At 30.8% G+C, this 24434-nt stretch overlaps 2 protein-coding genes across 15 annotated transcripts; one reads left to right on the forward strand and one right to left on the reverse strand.

Annotated features, from left to right (window-relative positions):
• Positions 1 to 1818: 1818 nt before the first annotated feature.
• LOC109598107 (polyglutamylase complex subunit TTLL1) lies at positions 1819 to 3721 on the forward strand. Its single transcript, XM_049969900.1, has 6 exons — positions 1819 to 1850; positions 2559 to 2804; positions 2860 to 3061; positions 3123 to 3353; positions 3407 to 3516; positions 3567 to 3721. Exons 1-6 carry the CDS (start codon positions 1819 to 1821, stop codon positions 3655 to 3657), a joined length of 912 nt encoding a protein of 303 aa, XP_049825857.1. The 3' UTR covers positions 3658 to 3721.
• Positions 3722 to 3752: 31 nt separating this feature from the next.
• Positions 3753 to 24405, reverse strand: LOC109598113 (probable phospholipid-transporting ATPase IA). 14 transcript variants are annotated; one of them, XR_007548718.1, is made up of 17 exons: positions 24262 to 24405; positions 17434 to 17552; positions 11795 to 11939; positions 11547 to 11730; positions 11167 to 11327; positions 10911 to 11108; positions 10581 to 10858; positions 10416 to 10525; positions 9615 to 10362; positions 9322 to 9560; positions 8457 to 9263; positions 8280 to 8398; positions 8095 to 8229; positions 7950 to 8042; positions 6041 to 6072; positions 5361 to 5440; positions 3753 to 4859 (listed from the first exon to the last, which is right to left on the reverse strand). XR_007548718.1 is itself a non-coding variant. In XM_049970069.1 (16 exons), the coding sequence occupies exons 2-16, from the start codon at positions 17519 to 17521 to the stop codon at positions 4762 to 4764; spliced, it is 3483 nt and encodes a 1160-aa protein (XP_049826026.1). In that variant the 5' UTR covers positions 17522 to 17552; positions 24262 to 24405; the 3' UTR covers positions 3753 to 4761. The 14 variants fall into 14 exon arrangements, 8 of the variants coding, with proteins under 8 accessions (XP_049826026.1, XP_049826029.1, XP_049826031.1 ...); XR_007548715.1 differs by lacking the exon at positions 6041 to 6072 and adding an exon at positions 5606 to 5804 and having other exon boundaries at positions 4800 to 4859; XM_049970069.1 differs by lacking the exon at positions 6041 to 6072.
• Positions 24406 to 24434: the final 29 nt, after the last annotated feature.

Genomic DNA, 24434 nt, shown 5'->3' on the forward strand with positions numbered 1-24434 from the left:
CAAAAATTTTAGATTGAAAGTTTTAAAATAAAATAAATGTAAAATAGAGACAATATATAAAAATCATGGGTAAAGTTGCATTATAGCGGCCTGAAATTATGTTGGTAGTTCCCGCAGGCGCATTAGCGTCAAGAATTCTCACAACGTTGCCGTATCTGATATTTTATTACTTAGTGAGATATTTTGTAACATTCCGACGAGCAAAAAATGTACATTATAACGTAACCTAATTTTTTTTAATTTATATTTTCAATAATTTACGGAAAATTTTGATTGAAAAAAAATCAAATATGTAAACTTCCGTTTTACCAATTTTACCATCACAGATAAAGTTACATTTATTATCGATTAAATTTACTGAAAGTTTACGAGATATCCGTTGGTGCTTGTTTGTTTTATTTTATGATATATTTTTGGAATTTTATTATCTTGTTTATTTATTTTAAAAATATTCTTTCTTTTTGATGAACTGTTAGGTTCGGTTAGGTATTTCTTTTTTTTTTTGAAAACATTCAATTTTTAAATAAACTTTCTGAAAAAAGAATAGGCATACAGTGGAAATTTTTTTCTACAAAAATTTCAAGGGAAAACCTTAAAAATAAGTATTGTTCAAATTTAAAATTATTTGATTGACCAACACCGAGTTCTCATTACGAATAAAAATAAAACATTTAAAAAAATATAAGAAAGGAAAATGTGGGTTTTTAACGAAATTTTGAAAAAAATAGGCATATAATATAGAAAAATTTTTTCATAACATAAATAAAAATATAAAATAAAACACTCTAATTAAAAACATATTGTGTCCTAAGACAAACTAAAATTGAACTAAAAAAATTTCCGTTTCTTCTATATTTATTCCGCCACACAAATTCATGTAGGTGGGAAACAAATAATGCTTCAGACGTTCCAAATTGGCGCCGCAACTTTCTTTTGGCCCTCATCCACATGTTTTCAATGTTTTGTGTATGGATGGTGGCATCATCAGGATCCACAAAATTTCTCTCATGAATAATTCTATCATGAGTGTAGATCCCATCCCTAATTGTATCTACCCCATCATATGCCCTCCATCCATCTGATATAATATGGGATCCGGGTAAAATATACCTATTAAATCATGACACTTTTAATTTTAAAAAGGAAACTATAAATAAAAATAACTCAAAAGGTATTCTGTAAGATAATAATAAAATAAACTCAAAAGGTATTCTGTAAAATAATAATAAATCATAATTGATAAAATCTTAATACTACCTGTCTTAATGTTACCTGTCATCCATCTGGTTTGGCATATATTTGTTTAAAACATCACTTACCATAAATTGTTTTTTGTCTAAAAATAGTAACTACAGTGCAATTTTCCTTATAAATCGAGAAATTTCCATGGAAAATCTGCGATTTATTTGGAAATGAGCATGCATTCATCAATTATAAGCTATTACAAAGCCCTAATCAGAAATACATTCAAACCTCTGAATCATTTCGTGGAGGGTTGCAGTTGTCCTATCAGGAACTTCAACAAGGAAGCATTTCCCTGTTCCCCTTTCAATTCCTCCAAATACCCACTGTCCCTCAGTCCACCGACCTCTATTATATTTGCGGTGGAAAAACTTGGACTCGTCAATCTCCACCGTTTTGGGCTCGAGAGTTTCCTCATCAAAACCCCCAATAACGTCCGGATTATTTATGAGGTCCACCTCACAAATTTCCCGGCAAAACGAACACCAGTCCACTATTGTGTGGGTGGAATTTGAACCAAGGTGGGCCTCCCTCTTAATGTCTTCGTGTGGCATTTCTATGCTCCAACAATAAATAATGATCATTGATTGCAGCAAACTAAGTTTGCTGTTAGCAAAAAATGAGCCATGCCTAAATAAAAATTATTAATAATTTACAATAAGATTCAGTAAAAAAAGAACCAGTTTCACCTTATCGATTTTCGGGTGGTACATAATCGGCATTTCCACCGAAAACCGTCTATTCCACCTGAATATTTGTTTAGAGACATAGGAATGTCACACACATCGCACGTGAAATGGTTTTTTATTAAGCCTCTTCTGGCCAACCACTCCATCATCTCTTTTTTTGATTCGGGGAAATCTCTTAAACAATGATTTTCAATTTTAATTTCCTCAACAGTGAGGACTTCGTCAACAATTTCTGTTGGCGCCATTATATTCAAATCCTTAAAAAAAAAACTAAACAATTTTGTTTCAAAATTATTATTATTCATAGCTAATAGCTAATATTATAATTAAAATAAATATATGAATACCTAAAAATACTAAACTAAAGCTATAGCACAATCTGAAATAGTTGAAATAAGATTAATAATATAATATATATTTAAATTAATTTTTTACTTACCAACAAATTTAATATAATACCAAATCAAACACAATAAAAATTGTCTATAAATCAAACTAACACAAATTAATAAACACGAAGATAAAACTACACAAAAGGATAAACACGAACACAGGTTAGAAACAAAATATTGAATGAAAATATAAAAAGTCACAGCGGCAACGTTGCGTCCAATTTCGAGGTTCCAGAATTGCCAACTTAATCTTAGGCCGCTATAATGCAGTTTTACCTTATGTCTTGCCAGCGGATTATAACATGTTCGTTGAGGAGTACAGGAAAGCTCCTCAAAGCACTTGGATAATGAAACCTTGCGGCAGATCTCAAGGGTCAGGCATTTTTCTCATCAATAAACTGTCGAAGCTGAAACGATGGTCTAGGGAATCTAAAACGCCCTTCCAACACCAACTAACTAAAGAAAGTTACGTAATATCGAAGTAACTGACTCACTGTTTATTTATTAACTAGTATCAACTAACGAAATTATTCTAGGTACATAGATAATCCGTTGTTGATTGGTGGTAAGAAATTTGACTTGAGGCTGTACGTCCTGGTGACATCGTTCAGGCCGTTAAAGGCGTATCAATTCAAGCTTGGTTTCTGCAGATTTTGTACAGTCAAATACGATTCAAGTGTTACAAAACTGGACAACATTTATGTACATTTAACAAACGTATCAGTACAAAAACACGGGGTACGACTTTAGTTATTATTTATTTCACTATAATATAAATAAAAAGTTATTCCACGTTTAGGGTGAGTATAACTCGATGCACGGAGGTAAATTAAGTGTGGACAATCTGAGGATTCATTTAGAAAGTACTAGAGGAAAAGTCGTGACTGATACGTTGTTTAATCAAATCAGTTGGTTGATCATTCACTCTTTAAAAGCCATAGCTCCAGTTATTGCGACGGATCGTCATTGTTTCGAATGTTATGGTTACGATATTATTATCGATAATAATTTAAAACCGTGGCTGATTGAGGTAAAGGTGCAAAAATAATAAATTGCGAATAATACCTATACTGTTTGTTTTAGGTGAACGCTTCTCCGTCCCTTACATCAACAACTGCGAACGATAGGATTTTAAAACATAAACTGTTAGACAACATTTTTTCAATTGTCGTTCCACCGAATGGGATGCCCGAGTATGATATACCAATTTTTCATTTACTTCAACTAATTAAAACTGTTTCAGTGTCAGATGGAATAAAATTCCAAATCAGGAGGCCCTGGGTGATTTTGAACTTTTAATCGACGAAGAGGTCATCAATATGAATAAACTCTAAACTAAATCATATAATGATACAATCATATTGTATATTTTATTGCGAATACATTTGTTTTAATGTTTCGAATTCATTATTAAAATAAAACACTGCAATTGTATATACCAAATATACGACATTTATTAAACAACAAAAATATATCAACAATTAATAATAATTAGTTTATGTGCCAACTTCAAATAGTGTTGTTTCATTTTTTTGATAACATGTATAGGTATATACATAAACTAAAAATTAACAGGTGTAAAACGAATTTCTAATTATTCTTATGCATGACACACTTTAACTAGTAAAAAATATATAAATTTTGTTAATAATTGCAGTGATACTATTGCCGTAATAATTTCTTAGCAGTTTAGCTGTGTCATGAGTTAGAATAACCCTTTTAATATTAAATATAACAGTAACAAGCAAACAGAAAATTAATTTAAAATGCAATGAACTATAAGTTAATATGTATCATAATTAATTACTAATTTATATATATAAATCTAAATAATGCAAATTCGTCTGTTGATAAATATTTCTTATGTCCTAAAACTGCATTAGCTTCATATTTGTAATGATCAGCAATGATAAATAAAAACGTAATAACAAAATAATTGCTTAAGTACATTTTATGGTCGTTACCCGAGATTCGGTAAAAATATTTCTGACTTTTTCCTAATGATAACACTGAGTGGCTACATGTCTTAATTAACTTGTCAGGAACCGACATCTTATCAAGAAATAGATACTCCAGCTAACGATGTACAATATTAAGTGAAGGTTCCCGCAAAATCACAAATCTTGAAATTAATCAATTAGTTTTAAACAAAATACAGAAAGGCACATCAATAAGTGAATTTTCTATTCAGTGATTGTTGTATTTGACACAAGATTTCTTTATTAATTAAACCAGTGAAACGTGTATACATTCTTACATTTTGTCACATCCTCTGGACTTCATTATTGATTAAAAACAAACAATATAACAACACCGATTATAAAAAAGTATGAATTAAAATTTATACAAGTTTCACTTAACAAATTCTATTATGAACACGTAGTTATAACATCATCTTCAATAAGCAAATCATTTGGCATATTCAATTTTTCTTTCGATTACATCCCGTCCGGTTTTGGTATGTTGGTGTCATATGCTCGAATAATCGCCGTCTGGGAAACAACACCACCTTCTTCTTGAGAGAACGCGAATCCATCTATCCAAGAAAAATGTTAAATTTGGGTATATTGCTTCAGTCACCCAAAAACTAGCTTTTGGGTAACCAATATTAATCGTAAAAATATTGACAAGACGAGATACTTTTGGAATAATAGTAAAGGTTGTTTAAGACTATATATTTCTGTCAATATTTTTAACTAACAAAAAGTATTAGTTGTTTATATTATTTGTTAGCTTCATGCATTATTTACAATGTGAATCAATACTGATACTTTTTACAATACTCTAAACTAACTCAGATTAAAATGAAGTAAATAAAATTTTATATTTAGTAATTTGTATTATTTTAAAACGTTTTTATGAAGAACACACTGTAACATTCTACAACATGTAGTTAATATTCTTGTTCTAAACAATTTTTTTGAAGGATCAGTATCTGATTTGCGCTCAAAATTTAGTATGGAATTGTTAGTTGGCAAAATTTGGGTATCAGTGCGGCTGAAGCCGAGTGTAGGGTTGTGTTAAAGTTAATACTTACGTGACAGCTCAACTTCTAAATCGATCCTTGGCGTTCTTCTTGAAAATACGTTCTTCAACAACCTGGCAGTCTCCGATAGTCTGTAACCGCATTTCAACCTAACGCTCACTGGCCTAAATTTTTCGAAATTTGTGTTTTTGGAAGGTAAAAACTCGTATAATAATACTTTGTGCTTATGTATAAAGAAATTATAAAATATCAGCGAATTCTGTTTAATATTATTAAGCGCTCGAATAATTCGTTACCTTATCTCATTTCTGTTTCTTCGATTCGTTATCGATATTAAATAAAGTTTTTGATTTGTCTTTATCCTGTCTGTTACCATCTCCACTTGACACATTCGCAAAGGTTAATTCTGTGGCTGATTCGGCAACAGAATGAAACGATTCTTCACTTGAACTCGAACTTGGATCAATAATTATCAATGTTGAAGCTCCAGCTCTGCTGTATAAAAAACTAGCATTAATCTGTTTCTTTGTTTTTAATAATAGTCACCGCTTTGTCTGTAAATGGGTACTCTTCCATAAACACGAATTTTGCGCATCGAAACGGGCATGCAATTTAGTACGACAGCGAACTACAAGGGTGTGTGGTAAGCGGTTAGTGGTGCTGCGTCCGGGAAAAAACCGGACGCGAAAATCAAAATAAAAATATAAAACCGGCATGCGTCTGATACTTACATATTGCAAATTGTTCCAGAGCATGCATTGGTCTTGCAAAACAAACAACAAATTATTACGACATAAAAATATACCAACATGTAAAAAGAAATCCTACAAATTAGTACAAGCCAAAAGATTCGGTTAATACCTAGATTAATGTTTAAATTTGATGTTTTAAAGATACATTGGTTTTCTTATTACTTCTTAAACTGTATTAATTAATTATATTATTTATAAGAACAGTTGAAGAAGTTACTTAACATTATTACGTATTAATTTTCAAACTGATTTATAAATACATACAGTGTTTTTTAGTTTACAAAAATATACAATTAAGGTTTGGTTATGGTCATGAAAATGAAACGCCAATTTGTAAATATCAAATTTATCGATTCATTAGAAAACTACCAGAAAAAAACTAATTATCACAATATTCTTTTCATCATTTCTCTCCCGCCTACATTTTCTGAATTTCAACATTCAGTTGGTTTCTCTCTGAAACTCTTTCTTACTTTCGGGCCCACGTGGCTTTATAAAAAATTCAGAGTACGCCTTAATGGAATTTCTTCAATCCTGCATATAATTAATTATTAATTACAATTTAAATTTATTGTTAAAACAGAAGCAAACCCCAAAGCGTAAACTTTCACCATGTTTTAGAAAATAAAATGAAAATATTAAAATGAAAATTAAAATGTTTGTTCTTCACAACAATAACCAATCCTATAAAATAAACATACTCTAATAAAAACGTTAATTAAAATGCTTGATTGTAGTTATTTAAAATATCACATTTTGTTGTAATATGGTCCATAAAATTGTTGGTTACAAGATTTAAGATTATTTTCTTCTTTATTTAATTATTGTTTTGATATAATTTGTTAATAATAAAATCTTGAACCAACCTCTCAGCATCAGTGTAAAAAATGGTCTTCTCAACAGAGAATTCAGTACATTATTGCAAAAATGTATATTTACAAATATAACACTATTTACTTTGTATACATAATAAAAGCATAAATACAAAGCAATTAGTTTAATAACAAAATATTTATATAAAAATAAAAATTCATGCAATTTGTGTTCGTATCGTAGTTTTAAATACTGTAAATGTAGCATTTAATAAATAAGGAGTTGCATTTGTGCAATTAATTACTTAATAATTGGACGAATTTAAAAATTGTACGTTAATTATTTCTGAAAACAGTACTGTGCGTACGTGTGCGTGTTTTCATTTCATTAAATGTTTAAGTCTTAATTTTAATATCACATTTCGTTTATCTACATATCGAACTGCAAAAGTTATTGCTGGACGCAGAAACTTTTGTATTCGGAACCGACATCATCTACATAACAGACTTATTGCCGTTTTTTGTCGGGGATTTTCGTAGGAATTGAACCATTTTCTAACCGAGTGAGGCTTGTGTGCGTTAAATGATGGTCCAGTGTACGTTTTCCCCGTTACATCGAATTGGAAGTGGTCCCAGGCCGCAACAAATTTTAGAAAATGGACGGCTGATGCGGATCAACGACGTTGTGCGGCTTCCACCTAATGCCCTTCACACCTCTGCCACAAGAAGAAAAGAACGTTTTTTTGTCTACGTTTATAATCTAAATCGGATAGGCTAAAGTTTTCGATAAACGGAAATAATAAAAAGGATAAAAGCTAAGTCGTCGCGGAAACACGTTGCTCTGCAAAAACACCGCTTCACCCTTCAAACCACTAGAACCATCACAACACGTGCAAAAGGAGCGTGCCCAATAAAGTAATCAGTTCGCATAACATTTCTCACAGTAGAATGATGTTTTACGAACTTTTGAAACAACAGTAAGAAGCGACAGTAAACATGCCGAACTAAGACGATGATTGAACCCTGTGGTTTAGTACCTATATGCATAAACACGCAATAATCTTAAAGTGACTTACGAGTTCTTCGCCTCACCACTCTCCACACCGTTACCCCGCATGTGGTGCTCCCGTACTTGGTCCGTCGGCGATTTGTATATCGTTTTTTGTATACTGAAAGTAAACGAATAAATTTATAAACTTTGCATGTGATTATTGTACTTACACTTTGTAAATGATGTCAGGTATCAGAGTAATGACTGGCAACAAGAAGAAGCCGAACCAGAAAACAGCCGTTGAGAACAGTAAAAAGATCATGCCGCTCATGACGGCACCAACAGGTATCGTCGGAAAAACAAAGCTGTAATCAACAAATTAGTATATTCTGAAGACAACAACTGAATTGCATACCTGTAAATTATCACAAACACGAACCAAAGAAGTATCGAACCCCAAATGGCGCAATGGGTTAACCAAGTCCATGCACTCATCACTAGCCCTGCCTTTAAACATACTGCAACTACAGTATACTGAAAAGAATTAAAATAATTAGATTTAAATTTAAAAAACGTTTTGTTTGTTATGTACCGTATAAACGCAGTTGCCAAAAACTAAATAACCGCCATCCATGCCGCTCATCCAAACGATGTCATGGTCCATCATGTACATCGGCACCCAGAACAATATAGCCGAATGGATCAACGCATTAATCATCCACATCCAAAACACCTTGATGTTGAACTGTTGGCCACTCTGCCACTGTTTGTACAAATGTGGATTGTCCATCATCTGCTGAGCACTGCACTCTCGATCGAACAACCCCATGGCTAACGGGGGCAACGCCGTGAACAGCACGTTGTACAACCCAATAGACCATCTTTCGAACAAAATCTGACCGGACCAACCGGAGTAAATGGCGAACCACAGTTCGATCACATAGAGACAGATGTTCTTGTAGAAACTGTACAGGATCAGCTTGCACATGCGCGAATAGTTCCAGGCGCCGTGCACCAGCAACAGGCGCAGCAGGAACCTGAACTGTCCAATGCTGTAGTCGGATGCGCAGGCGGCCTGCAGGCCCTCGACGCCAGATATTCCGACACCGACGTGCGCCTTCTGGATCATTGCCACGTCGTTGGCGCCGTCTCCGATCGCCAGCGTCACTGTGTGTGTGTGTTTGGTCACGTACTCGACCACTTCCGCCTTCTGGATCGGCGAGACTCGGCAGCAAATCACCACCTTGCACGAGGTGCACAGGCGCAGAAAGTCGTTGCGCAGCTCGAAGGTTAGTGCGTACTTCAGCGTTTTGCCGTCGATTATCAGCGCTATTTCGTTCGGTTTCTCTAGACTGTCCCCTAGGTCGTTGCACTGCTTCAAAATTGCTTCCCGCGTTTTCTACAACATTATAAATAGTATTAATATTCTAGAGATTGCCAATCATTATAATAGTTACATCTAAGCCGTCTTCATTGAGGATTATCAGTTGCATGCCCTGTGATATTAGTCTGCACGAGTATCCGATGTTGATGGCAGTTTCTTGTTTGTCCCCTGTTAAAACCCATACGTTAATGTCGGCTTTTAATAAAGCTGCTATTGTTTCAGGAACGCCTTCTTGCAATTTGTCTTCAATAGCTGTGGCACCGATTAGTTTCAAGTTGTTTTCTATTTGACTGGCGGCTTCTTCAATTTTCTCTGCAACAAACCACAACTATTAGCTATGAAATTGTAACGTTTATACAAATATACCTTCTCTGTTGGACAATGAAATGCACGCTTTATGGTACAATTCTTTCCATTCTTTAAAATCGGCCTCTTTTAGTTCTGCCACGGCACAACACAACGTCCTCAAACCTTCAGTGGCAAAACTCTCCAAATGTTGCAACAAAATATCCCCGCTTTCTTGTTTAGATCTGCTCTCAAGTCTTTCGTAGATGACAGTATCAGCTCCCTTACAGAACAATCGCAGTTTGCCCTCGGGATCTCTGACAATCACCGACATTCGTTTTCTGGACGACGTGAACTCCAACACCGTCAGTATTTCGTACCGTTCCTTGACGCCGAGGGCGTCGATTTGCACGTAATCGGGCGTCCGACTTTCAAAAACGTAGCCGTATCGTGACGCACCGTAAACCAAAGCCCTTTCGTCCGGCGATGCGGCGTGATAAACTACGGAGCCGTCAGGGGACTTTTCCGGTATAACGGTGTGACAGACGGACAACAGTATCAACATGTCTTTAATTTGGTCCGCGTTCTTGTGGTTTTCCTTCAGGTCCTTGACCATTTGAGATTCCTCTACTGATTCGGTGATTGGGTAGATTTCTGTGCCGATGGCGCATCGCTTGAACTCCATCACGTTTCTCGTCAACGTTCCTGTTTTGTCTGAGAAAATGTACTTGACTTGGCCCAGTTCTTCGTTCAGGTTTGACGTTCTGGCGCACGCTGGTGTGTCTGTCTCTGCGTGGTACATTTCTATGTCCATGTTTATGAAAATTGCCTGAACAGACGCAGTTAATACAAACATTTTGTGATGTGTGATAATAATAGTACCTGTATAAACCTGACGACCTCCAAAGTAACTTGCAGTGAAATAGGTATGAGATTGTTGAAAAGGATCAGAAACGTCAAAAACGTGAATAGTACGTTGTCAACACCAGAATCTGAAAAGGAACTTAACTTTCACAACAGCCTTTCAACGTTTCATCAGATGTCAACCTTCTAAACCGATGTACCATTCTTTGGAGCCATGATGTCTGGTCCATAACATGTTGAAAACGGTACAAATAATGCACATCACTGCCAAAACGCCGAACAGCAATATAATCTGAATGTTGGTGAGCTTATCGACGGATGACCGTTTCAGGGGGGCCTTGGTGGAATTCCTCATCAACTTCGTTTCGTGTCCGGTGTAAACGACGATGCCGAAAACCCAAGAGGTGTTGCGTAACATCGCCCCACGTAATAACAATTGGTCCGGTCCTAAGGGCTCAGCCCTGAAATAAGACACGTTGTAATCACTGCTTGGTTTCAAGTTTAAGACGTTACGTTTTGTTGGTTTGCTTCAGGACGCCGTTGAATTCGTATAGGTGCCTGTTGGGTGCTTCGCATTCGATTGTTCCTTGCATATCTTTCAGGTCGTCTGTTTTGGTCGCCACCGCCGTGGTCTGCAATGCCTGACGTATTTTCAGATTGGTCTCGCCGTCCAGGTTTGCCGTTTCTATGAAACACATACCTTGAGGTTCGCTGTAAAGATTAAACAAGCATTGATCAACTGATTGGGGGAGTGGTGTTTTTGTTGTACCTTGAAGATAAGATCACCAGGTCGGCGGGGAAAAAGTTGTTGTTTAATACTTTGACTATGTCGCCGACTATTACGTCCTTCCATTGGATTTTGATCCAGGAGTTGCCGCGTAAAACTTCCACCTCTCTGTGATTGATCTCGTCATCAGCTCTGTGCCTTTTCTAAAAATGCACCAAGATCAACAATCAATAAATGTGGGCAAAATTAATTTTCGAGTTGTCTTAAACTTGTTACAGACCAAAAAAGTTAAACAAATTGGTGATGGAATTATTTGGTGTAAATGTCATTGTCCAGGGTTCAAAAGCCTGTAATTACCATACTATAATAAGTTGACATAGGTTTTTTCTGAACTGAACTATTAATGATAATCTTTTACTTACTATATCTTCTATGATCTCCTTGATAGCTGACACAGAAAGTATAAAAATAAGAGGCACTATAGTGGTGTATCGACCAGTCGGCGAAACATCTGGGATCTGTTGCAGAAGTCCTATCATCAAAAAAAATACGTTCGCCCATCTTCTGAACTGTTCGAATAGAAATAACGGAATAAATCTTATCACACTGCAACAAAACATCAAAAGATTTATTAATTTAAGTCCGTCACAAACGTTCGAGCGGTATTCACCTATATTTAGCAGTAGATATTCTATTGTGAACGAACTTAACAACGGGCGGTTGTGCCCGGTTAATAAATATCACGCGTTCGTCCTCTTTGGCCGTATGTGCATCCTCGGTTCCGTCCCTGGCAGATGATGCCGTGCCATCTTCATCTGAAACGTACACTATTTCATTGTTCGAACGTTTGATAGTCGGTGGGCAGTTGCGCACTTAGCTGACCGTTTCAGGATAAGCGTAAATCTTGTTTATCGACATTCCGTTTGCAGGATTTATTGCAGGATGATTTAAATTAAGTTTCTGACGTTTCATGTCAGAATATTTTGACGAATTTTATTATTTTGTGCTTCATCATCATATTTACTTTTTAATTTAAAATAGATATAAATAGTATAAGAAGAATTTATTGTTAATGAAACGTAGATTTATGGTTAATTTAAAAATAATGTAATTTTAAAATATGTTTTAATTTGTTTATGTATTTTTTATGAAGTGAAGTTTTGACCAGTAATGGAAAAATACATTACTTACAATTTATATTTAAATTGTTAATACCCATATTTATCTTATCATATTAAATCAATATAATCAAGATATTACTTAACCAGATAACAATATTTATAAAATAAGGGGCGGTTTTAATAATTTTATTTATAGTTTCTATCTGTATTTTATTAAAAGAACTTGAAATGTTTGATAAACTGCTTAGAGCTGTCAATTTAAAAGAAAAAACATGATTTTTCCACCTCTGTCTATAATTATATTAATTAATTAATATTTTTCCAATTTATTTTCTGTGTAATTTTCAGACAAAAATAAAAAATATAAAAATTTTTAATATACTTATCTTTACTGCTTTTTATTATAAAATATAATTTTAAAACTGATATAATTTATAAGATTAAATATTAATATGGTTTGAATTAATTTCAAATTTAAAAAATAAAAAACAGTTTAAAAAACAAAATGTACAGAAATTGTTGTCACCAGATAAGAATAAATGAGAATTGTCAAAATCAATTTGGGGTTGAACGTCCCATATGCTTTGTCATGTTAATTAGTGCATTTCCTATTACTAACTCTTGATGATTTACTCCATTATTTTTAATTAGAGTAATCGAATCAAATAAAAAAGTTAACGAACACACGAACCGTATACATTGCTGCATGTTCAAACGACATTGAAACAATTGTAATTAAAACGTCATTGATTAATTGAAGCAGTGCAAAACAAGGTTGCATTGACGATTGCTCAGACAATAAATCTGTTGTTAACTTCCAAAACGTGAAGAAAACAAATCCAAACGAAAGCCTTACACACACAAAACACAGCAACAATAAACTTTATGACTGCCACAAAAATTTCAACAAAACAGAATCAACAGATCACAGTTATCAACCGATCGATTGGCGTCGTTCCCATCGCCTCCGGCCCTTTCTCAATGTTACTCACGTCCGAGAAACCGATGCCTCAGTATGTTGTAGAACTCGACGTACTTCGACATGGCACCGTACCGTTGGCGTCGTTCATTTTTCAGCGCGTCTCCGCCGTCCGCCCCGTCATTTTCGAGGGCGCCGCGACGTTCTTTGAGAGGGCCTGATCGATGGAGGACGCGCGCAACCCGGTAGCCCGGCAACCGTAGCGGACGCCGGTTTTTAAAATTTAACACCTATGGATTTGTTGCTTCCAGCACGGCGTGCCGTTTGGTACTGGGTTAATTGTGTGCTTCATGCGGGACCGTCTGTTTAAACGATGTTAATGATGTTGTGTGTGTATGATACGAATGTTTGTGTTCGGTTTTATTTTGTTGTTAGTCCGTTTCGGAATTTGGCGTTCGGTAAAAATGTTTACCGAAGCATAATTTAATAAACACAGTGTTGTTGTTTAGTAGTGTGAATTATATGTATTAATATTTACTTTAGATATAGTTTGCATATACTAAACTGATCTAACATATAAGTGGTTTAGGCATAGAAATATTTTTGTTTACTAATTAATTTATGTAAACATTCCCTATTTTAAATGGGTCAATCCAAAAGGGTAAAAGTCAGTCTGACAAATTTCTAAGTCTAAATCTAAGTTTGACGGTGAAAATTGTAAAAAATAAAGTTTTATATAAATTGTTAAATAGACTATAGATTAAATTGAAGTAATACATAATAAAAATATTCAATAAAAATGATTACTTACTTTTTTTATAATTTAACAGTTCTATCATATTGGTACCATATCACAAAATTTGACTCATAACAACTTTTATCATATATCCGTTTTAGATAGACAACTTAACAAGAAACGTTACCAATAAAACTCACAAGACGTCAAAAATTAATTAAAGATTGTATTATTTGTATTAACCGCTAAGATTTCAAATTTTAAACTTATGGATATTGAAACACCTCAATTTAACATATTTTTCCATGATTTGCTTTTATGAAGCAATAATAAAAATAGATTTACGATCTTATAAAGTTCTTTTAATTACAAACGTTTTTTTACGATCGCAAATTTATGTGTGTACAATGTCTAGGCAATTATTGACGATATTGGGTCGCATGCAATTAAATAACCTTTGGCAAACCGCCCTTTTATCGCGTGTACTTTCGCTTCATTTACTCTTAGTTTTTCTCTCAATTTAATTTAATAATATATTAGACTGAATTACTGTTTGCTTAGGAATTAATGGATATTAATGTTTACTTACTTTTTTTTCTCACGCAGAGTTTGAAGAGGAATTTAAAACAATTCAAAACAGTCATATTTACAATAACTAAAACCTTGATAAAAATTAATAACCGTTTATTTGTCTGATTTATTAATACTTTTAAAATACTCATATCTAGGAATCATATTAATCGTAGATAGAAAACATGGAGTGTAATGGTAAATTTACAATATAAGTATTCGTTGTAAAATGAGTTTAGTTTTCGACGTATTAAAACTCTTATCAGTCAGATAAGCTGGTTGTTGGTAATGCCGATACGAAAAATACGATTAATTGTTGTGGAATAAATTCCATTTATAACTTTCTTTTCACTAGGTGATCATAATAATAATTTGTTTAAATGTATTTATAAATAATTTATTTTACTTAATCACATCGTTAGTTGTATTTTCTATTTCTATTTATAGTATCGTATTTAAAATTATAATTAATTTTGCATAACGCGATGTATTACAGTTGTAAACGTTTTAGAAAATTACTTCGAATAACACGACATTAAATGCACTCGAAAACACCGTGAACGGATACGAATCAAAGCATTAAAATCGAATTGGTTGGTACAAAACATATAAATATCGATCTATCAATGTTAAAAACGGAATTTGTAAATATTGCATTAGCTAATACGGTGTCGAAACTGAAACGAAATCAATGTTTCATTTCTTATAAGGTGAAATGCACCATTCTAATTACTTTTAAATTGTTAATATAATCGATAATGACACACACACTTGTACTTGTTTAGTATATTTTATAAGTAAATGTACAAATTATATGTAGTTAATTAAAAAATTAAGTTATTAATTAAAATTATTTGGTTTTACAACAAAATTACTTTATATTGATATACTATAAAACAAAAGTTAATTAATTTTTTAGGGTCAAACAATAATATAAAAGTATGGTGAATGAGCCAGTTTATTATCTATACTAAAATGAACATGGAAGAAACAATATAAATTTCAACAATTAAAAATTTGAAAGGTTAGTTTCCTCAACACGTCACTTTACAACACACTTTTAACATAACAAAAAATCAATAATTTTAACCCAAAAACAGATAAAAAGTTTACATTTAAACCAATAATTTAAAAATATGGTGTATGTGCCAGGTTATTGTTTACACTTAAATGAATGAAGAAGAAATAATATAAATTTTAAAATTAAAAATTTGAAAGATGACTATTCTTAACAATATGAATAATTATGAATATATTAATACATTTTAGAATATTAATCAATTTTGTATATATGGATAATTTTAAAAATATGGTGAGTACGCAAGTTTAAAACTTACTTTTATGTAATTTAATATAAGAAATCAATAACTTCAATCCAAAAATGCAAAGTGCATGAAAGTAATTAATACTGAATAATTGACAACATCGATGTTGTAAAACTACATACATCTGCAAAATGAAGGACCCATTTAATTAAAACATCCAGTTACAAAAATTTTAAATATTTTAGTTGTTTTAATGGCATAAGTTAATATTTTACTTTTATGGATGGATGGAATAAGTTAATATCAATACATTAATCAACATAATTCAGGATAAAATAATAATTTAAAAATATGGTGTATGTGCCAGGTTATTATCTACCCTTACATGAATGAAGAAGAAATAATATAAATTTGAACAATTAATAATTAATAAACCAATATAAATAATTATGAATAAATATCTTAATACATTTTAGAATATTAAACAATTTTGTACACATAGAATAATTTTAAAAATATGGCAAAAATGTCAGTTTAAAACTCATTTTTATGTAATTTAATATAAGAAATCAATAATTTCAACACAAAAACACAAAATACTGAATAATTGATAACACCGATGTTTTAAGTTAATGTTAATATATTAATTAACATGGTGGAACTAATTAAAAATATGGTGAATGTGTAAGGTTATTATCTACACTAAAATAAACACAGAATAAATAATATAAATTTCAAAAATATTTAAAATATGACATGTTAGTTTCCCTAATAATATAAATAATTATTATTATAGTAATATTTCAAAATACAAAACAAATTTGTAGACATAAATAATTTTTAAAATATGGTGAATACGCCAGTTTATAAGTGACTTTTATGTAATTTAAAATAAAAAACTATAATAAACCGAAAAACAGATAAAATGCAAGGAAGAAATTAATATTGAATAATTGATAAGATCGATGTTGTAAAAGTACAACTGTAAAAAGTAGAATTTATTCGAAGGGCTCCTGAGCGAAATCAAGGTTGAATATATTAAAAGTAATAAGATTTTAGATTAGTTATCGTACGTATAAAAAAATAATCTAGTGCATATTTCATATTTACTATGAAAATATTTCTCCAGTAAAAAAAATTGTTTAGTTTTTAATCCCCTTTATACTGTTAACTAATTAAGTTCAACAATAAAATATTACAAAGAAATATACACACAAGAAATGTTTTTATATCTACAATATTTCTGAATAATTGTATTTTGTTTTAAATATTAAATTTCTTAAATCTTAAACGAAAGTTATTAATTGTTCTAGAATACATTAAGTGTTTAATTATAACAGTAACCATTCCAGTTAACAAAGTGAGAGGCTATTACATAAAAAGTGTGTTAAATTCGGTTAAAAAGACCAGAGTGTTAGTGGGAGAAGGTGAAAATTAATTCTTGAAAGTGTTTGACTAAGTAAAAGCACACTATAAAAGCTATCGATTTTTAACTCAGACTATTTCAAATAACATTATTTATTAACTTTGAATAAGTCGTCACTGAGGTTATTATTATACTATTTTTACGTATATTTTATTTTTACCACCATAATCCCAAAATAAAACAAATGTTTCCATAAGAGTAAAAATAAATAATTAATTAAAAGTTTATTTGAAATTAAAAAAAAATAGTCTGAGTTTTGTGTCTATTTGTACCTGGACCATGTTGTGCGTTGTCGGAAGCTGATCCGTTTGTAGGGTTGGAATTTTGAAGCTTGTCAAGCTCAATATTCTGTTGTTGCATCCGTTCCCGTGGGCCTCCCTCAGCGGACACCCTGTATATTTTTAAAAATATATAATAAATCGACTACACCCCCAAATTTTCTTGTCTAACCATTGATTTTTGTTTGCTAACAGAAAAACTGTAAACTATTAAATAAAAATTAATATAGTTTAAAATCCAATATTTATTTTATAATAACTAGAAAAATAAAATTTACTTTTTTAATAATTATAAAATATATACATGTCTAAAAAATGTATATTTTATTTTTTATTAAAAAACTTATTTATAAAAATGTAGGTTTTAAAGAAACACCCAAGAATATATGTACATAATGTTATAAATATAAATAAATAGCCAACGTAGGATGATGAAAATGAATAAATAAAGTAAACAATGCATGGTACTTATTCAATTTAATGATCCAACAATTTATGCACTAAAATGAATGACAAAAATAAATAACATTAACAAATGGTTAGTTATTGGAAATGAAAAAATAACCTTAATAATTTTATATTTATATTATCGTAAGGTACTAAATAAAATAAAAATGTCCAAAAATAAATAAAGTGTAAAAAAAGTTAAGTGAGGCGCATCCGCCATAATTACAACAAGTGATATCATACAACAGAAATATTAATCATAATAATAAATGAGTTGCGTGAACATTCCTCAGGTAACTAATTAGATTCCGTCATTTTTTGACCGTAACATTACAATAATTAACAAGGGAATCGCACATCGAGCCTCCAAGATGATAAATCGTCGTCTTTAATTAGTAAAACGACACAAAAATGAATTTAATTAGCTGCATCGTTTACAAAAAAAAGGGCATCACGTGACATTTGTTACTTCGGTTACGCTCATCTAGTTTATTAAATTGTCTCGTGACACGTGAAACGATACCGAAGAATTTTCACGTGTAATTATCCCGGTTGGCGAAATATTTATTTATTGTTGGCATGAACGCAAATTTTTACGCCACATTTGCCTTTAAAACTGTACAATTTTTGAGCTTCAATCTATTTTGGTCGCATCATCGATAAAACGGATAAGGAAATGACATTTTAGTTTTTACATGGGAATTCCCGTTACTAAAAATAAAATAAATGGTATCGAACTAAATTTCATCCGTTTACATTTATGTAGGAGTGGGATTAAAAGGTTTTTCACCCAGAAAAACTGATATTAACGTTTCAAAAGTGATCAGAATTATAAATAACATTTGTTGTGTTTGTGTTTTACTATTTTTTATAAATAAAGTCCCTCCGTTTTTGTTTGATTTGATACAAACCAAATAAAATTATTAATGTAAAATAATAAAATAAATTAAAAACTATTATTTATATTAATTAATTTAATATAATTTCAGAAAAATATTTTAAATAAATATCGTAAATAAATATAAATAACTATTTGGAAACATTCATTGTTAAATTGACAAAAAATTATTTAATTATATAATTTTATAACTTTCTAGAAAAACTGATAATAAAAAAAAAGAATTTTTAGTAAAGTTAGTATATAACTATTAAACAAATTACAAAAAATAAATAAAAATCATTTGGAAACTTTTATTGTTATATTTACAATTACAAATTACCTAATTATAAGTATCAAAAAATTAAATAATTGTGTGATTTATTAAAATTATTTTTTATATAATTTATTATTTAATAATTTTGGTCGGAAAACCTGTAATAAAACTTAAAAAAACAATTAATATGGTATAGGTTTTTAATAAATTTACTAAAATTTAAATTCTAAATAATATAAAAATTATTTATATTTTATTATTTTCTTGAAAAATTATATAATTAAATTAATTTTCTTAAATAAATATCATAAATAAATATAAAGTCTTTGGAAAACTGATAATAAAAAAGAATTTTTAATAATAGTACATAAAAATATAACTTTTATTGTTATATTTACAAAAAATTACTTAATTATAAATATCAAAAACTTAAATAATTGTGTGATTTTCTAAAAATATTTTAATATAATTTATTTTTTAAGAAGTTTAGCCTAAAAATAAAAATAGAACTTAAAAAGTAATAATACTAAGGTAAAGGTTTTAAATTAAATATATTAGAATATCTAATTGATTAAAATTTAAATTTATACAAAATTATATAAAAATTGAAACATTTATACTGTGTTATTTTATTGAACAAAAAATTTTATTTAAATAATTTTTAATATAATTACAGTAAAATATTTTTATTCTTAAATAAATATCATAAATAAATGTAAATAAGTTTTTGGAAACATTCATTCAAATTTAAATACATAATTTACATAATTTTGTATAACTTGTAACTATAAGAATTAAGCAAATAAAAAGATAATCTTGTAAATAAAGACTGATATATCTGGAACTTTTCCGCAAATAAAATCAAAATTATACTTTCATATAATAAAATTACCCCCTTTAATTCGAAACCAAACACAACAACAAACAAATTTCGTGAACGCCACAAATTATTTGCATAAAGGCCACACGCAAAACGAATCTGAAAGCAAAAATGTACAAACAAAAAAAAGCGGTTCGTGTGTGTGTGTGTACAAACCTGGCGTTTACGTTTAGTTTCGGGAACGACGCCTCCAAGAACCGTCTCTTCGTCGCCGAGCGAAAGAACGGACTGAACGTGCCGTGGCGGCCGCCAGCTCGCAGACGGGGGCGGTTTCGCGGGTACAAGCGCGTGGAGGGTAATTTGATAATTGGGGGGTGTGAATTTTTGTCGTAAAACAATTTGTATTTTGCTTTCCGTGAGTTGTTTCGACTGATTTACATTTAAATTGAGCGGTTTTTCCCAGTTATTAGATTCTGATTGAACTCAATAAACACATTTCATTTTTTTATCAACAAATTAATCATTGCTTCGTAAGAAATATGTAGCAATGATATTCAGTTTATCTAAAGTTTACGTAAATAAATCATTATCATTTAATTATATTTTTCTGTAATGATGAGACTGGGTTTTTATATCGATTGTAATCACATTAAAATTATTATTAAGTTATTATCGGACAGAGTTCCAGTTATAACTGTATTAAAAACACATTTTACTTGTGCATTTATAAATAAATATTTATTAAAATGTTTTGACGTCAATGTATGTTCATGCATCCATTAATTATTAAAATCTACATTAAAAACTGAATAAATTTACACATTATTTAAATAAAGGTTAAAACAGTAAATAATTACCTAGTTAAACATCTTATATCGTTACAACAACACACCTCACAGACAACAATTAAACGTGACCGTGAAAATAGACTTGTAACACTACTACTAATTGCTAATTCCATAACTATCGCTCATTTGAACAAAAACATCGAATAAAAATTAGATTAACACTTATTTTATATGAATAATTCATCGATTCCTACTCATAAACCTAATTGATTTTCATCATTGTTTAAGACAGTAAAATATTTCTAATTGTGTGAATCCCCGGGAACAACATGCAACATAGTACGTTTCGAAGAACGAGTTTATTATTGATCTACCTGGTCACCTTTTCTAACTAAAATGTCATAAAACGGATACGGATCGTTAAAATCGGTAAAACGGAAAAGGTCGAATTTACGGGATGTTGCTTTCAGCGTTACTCCATTGATATTGCATACTTTTGTTTTGGGAACGTGCAATTAATGCAACATTTCGATTTTGTTTGATTAATGTGCCAGTCATTTTTGTTTATTTCCTTTGTAATAAATTGCTGTTTTTTACAGTTATATTTCAAATTTATTTCCATGCAATTAGTTAATTGAGTTCGTTTTTTATATACAGGATGTTCCACATTGATTGTCTTTGGCTGTTACTGCTTTTTCAAGACAAGTTAGAGAAAAACTGACCTAAGTCAGAGTTTAATTTTTTAAAAATATTGTTTTTTAAGAAAAATCACACACTACCATTAAGAAATAAACTACTAGGCTACACTTTTCTTCCTGGTAATTTGAATGAAGAAGAGTATCTTCAATTTCTAGGGACACAACATTATAAATTACTCAAAAACATCCCACTAAACATGGTATGGCGGAACTCCTCTCCATTTTAGTCAGCAATGTTGTCAGTAGTAAATTTTTCAAATCAATGGTTTGGCCGTGGTAACGAAGCGTCGTTACTTATAAATTGATTTTCAAGTTCACCTGATCTCAGTCCATTAGATTTTCAGTGTGGGACCAAATGAAAAAAGATAAAACTGTATTAACGAAGAGCATTTTCATTTTATTTCAAAAAATAATAAAATTATAAAATTAATTAAATATGTTTATTAAATTGATAACAAGATATAGTGCTTTTTTTATTTTTATCACACCTACTTGATATTGTATTGTATCAAAAATGATGATCAAAATTAATCAAGAGTACTTTTTTCTTCTAAATTGTTCAAAGAATATGAAGTTTAACAGTTTTAACAAATATTCAGTGGTGGAATAGGACGAGGAAAAGAGGAAAATCCCTTAAAATCTATGCTCCTTTATTATTATTATAGAAAAAAATTCTTACATTGAATGTATTTTAGGATAATACATATCAAATTAAAACTCGATAGGACCAAAGGTTGTGGAAATTCTTAGGAGAACAACCAATATTATTATTTATTACCTTTTCCAAAATTTTGACCCCTATATTATTAACACCTTATATATGGTAGATTTAACATAGTCACCAATAAAAATGACAAATTTTTATATATTCCATAAATGATTAATACTTATTTAATATCTCCTAATAATTTAAAATAATAATAAAAACTTATATAAAGGTTAAGGTTTACGTGACCATTGTTTATAATAATATTTCAAAAACATTTAAACATTTCAAAATCCGATTTGCAGCAATCAACGTTTTAAAAAAAGAAACGAACTCTGCAACTATCAATATTTCTCTATTTGGTCTTAAAATACTCAAAATAGCCATATTGAATTCACATTGATTTGTAAGTTACTTTACCTTTAATTCTAAACCCAATAATATTGCTATTCACATCATTAATAAGGAATATGACCCCGGAGTATTTTAACACTGGGACTTTATAATAACGTCATTATTAAAGAATATTATCATATTTCCTAATAATTACAACATAATGTTCGTTAATAAGGATAGTTTGAAAGCTTCCTTTTGATCACTACTAATGATGAAAGAGGTGATTAATAGAACAAACTACCTTAATGGTTCATTAGAGCGAATGAGTTAATTTTAACAGTTGTTACACTGTTTGTTCCAGATATTTTATTTTGTTTAAAACTATCAAATTATCCAAGTTCAAAGCAGATTAGAATAAAAGATTTGTACATAGATATATGTAGTACTTTCCTACCTTTAATTTACACCAAATATAGGAACAACTGATTGAGATCTACAGTATGTTCTATCTATGCAGTACAATTAAACAAACAACTTTTATCTATCTGAACAAACTAGGTGTTTTAAAGAGGATTACAAATTCTATTGTAAACTACGAAATATTATTTATCGCAACATTTTATGGTGTCAGGTAATAAAATGTGTGTGCTATTTATTTTTATCTGTAACTTAACGATCAGTTAATATTGAAAAACAAGAAAAAATGTTCTATTCTTTACAATTTAATCCACCAATTTTTTGAACATTATACTATTATTATACTTATATTAATACTCTTAACATTCAAATGTTGTTTACTGTCATCAATCCACCATTTAATTCAATGTAATTATTCTATCTTGATCTTGGGCATCTTTCCCAATTGTTTTGGGGTAATTTCTGCACATGATTCATTAATGAATCACAAAAAATTGAGTTTTAAATGTACGAGTAAGTACAGTATAGCTAGTAAAGTATTACTAGTATAAAATTCCAGTATAGTTGAAAAATTTGTTCTATTTCTATAATTTAATCCATAGACTACTTGATTAAAAAAATAGATTTATAAGATTTTTATTTTTTCCAGAGAATTATGGACATGCTTAAATTTGTTATACAACCATTTTAGGGGGTGCTTAATCTAGTAATGAAGTTAGATTTACTATAAAAAAATTGCTAGAAAATTACGAGTAGGTTTTGGTTTTGAACATTTAGTCTGTACTGTAAACCACTTTTATAAAATTCAATTTGGCTAAAACGTTATAAAAAAATACACGACATCGCAAAAATTATGTCATCCGAATTTGCTAATTAAATCCGCATTGTGCGATGTTAATAATTAAAACCCGGTAACCAGAAACCTGAATGTGTGTGAATCTGTGTCGCGTGCCGATCGAACCGAGCCATTAAACATAATGAAATTTTGTGTCAGGGTGGAACTGGTAAAAATTAGATTTGTTTCGTGGCGAGTGACACTTCCAGAGGTGCGGCTGATGCCGCCGCCGCTAGGTGTGCCGCCACGAACGCGAACACTTCCCGTTGTGTCATCGACCAAGACGGAAACTGTCGCCACTTTAATTGTGAATCTTTGCAAGATTAATTATCGATTCAATTCGACGATGGGAAGCGTGCAATTCGGTGTGTGAGCGGTTAGTAACTTGGCAAACAAATATAAACAAATCTATCTATATATACATAACTTGTAATGCTGTCATATTTATATATTAATGAACATTAGTAAATTCACAAATAAAATCAAAACATCAGTATAGGGATGCCATCTATGCGCCCTTGCGGCAAGCGCACGAAGGAAAACGTTTTCCATATTTAGTGCGCATGGTTCGTTTCCGCGATTAGGAACTTTAATTGGTTAATATAAAATACGTATACTGACCTAATAGCACTTCTCCTATATTTAAATAAACATAACGCCGATTTAATAACTTTAACATAATTTGAAAAGCAACAACATCACATCGCGTTTTAACATAACGGTCGGTGACTTGTGACCTTGGTTATTTGGCCATGCGGGGACTATATGGGGGCACAGCTTGCATTAACGCGGGA

Source organism: Aethina tumida, chromosome 7 (genome assembly GCF_024364675.1).
Source record: "Aethina tumida isolate Nest 87 chromosome 7, icAetTumi1.1, whole genome shotgun sequence".
In the NCBI taxonomy this organism is placed as follows: domain Eukaryota; kingdom Metazoa; phylum Arthropoda; class Insecta; order Coleoptera; family Nitidulidae; genus Aethina; species Aethina tumida.

What these genes read in the sequence shown, in the direction of transcription:
- LOC109598107 (XM_049969900.1), top strand. Translation starts at nt 1,819, where the DNA reads ATGATCATTGATTGCAGCAAACTAAGTTTGCT. An exon ending in TATCAGTACAAAAACACGGG is followed by an intron (nt 3,062 to 3,122) that starts GTACGACTTTAG and finishes TTCCACGTTTAG; the next exon opens with GGTGAGTATAACTCGATGCA. An exon ending in TAAAACCGTGGCTGATTGAG is followed by an intron (nt 3,354 to 3,406) that starts GTAAAGGTGCAA and finishes TGTTTGTTTTAG; the next exon opens with GTGAACGCTTCTCCGTCCCT.
- LOC109598113 (XM_049970067.1), bottom strand. Translation starts at nt 17,521, where the DNA reads ATGCAACAACAGAATATTGAGCTTGACAAGCTTCAAAATTCCAACCCT. An exon ending in ATGGTACATCGGTTTAGAAG is followed by an intron (nt 10,526 to 10,580) that starts GTTGACATCTGA and finishes GTTCCTTTTCAG; the next exon opens with ATTCTGGTGTTGACAACGTA. An exon ending in TTCATTGTCCAACAGAGAAG is followed by an intron (nt 9,561 to 9,614) that starts GTATATTTGTAT and finishes GGTTTGTTGCAG; the next exon opens with AGAAAATTGAAGAAGCCGCC.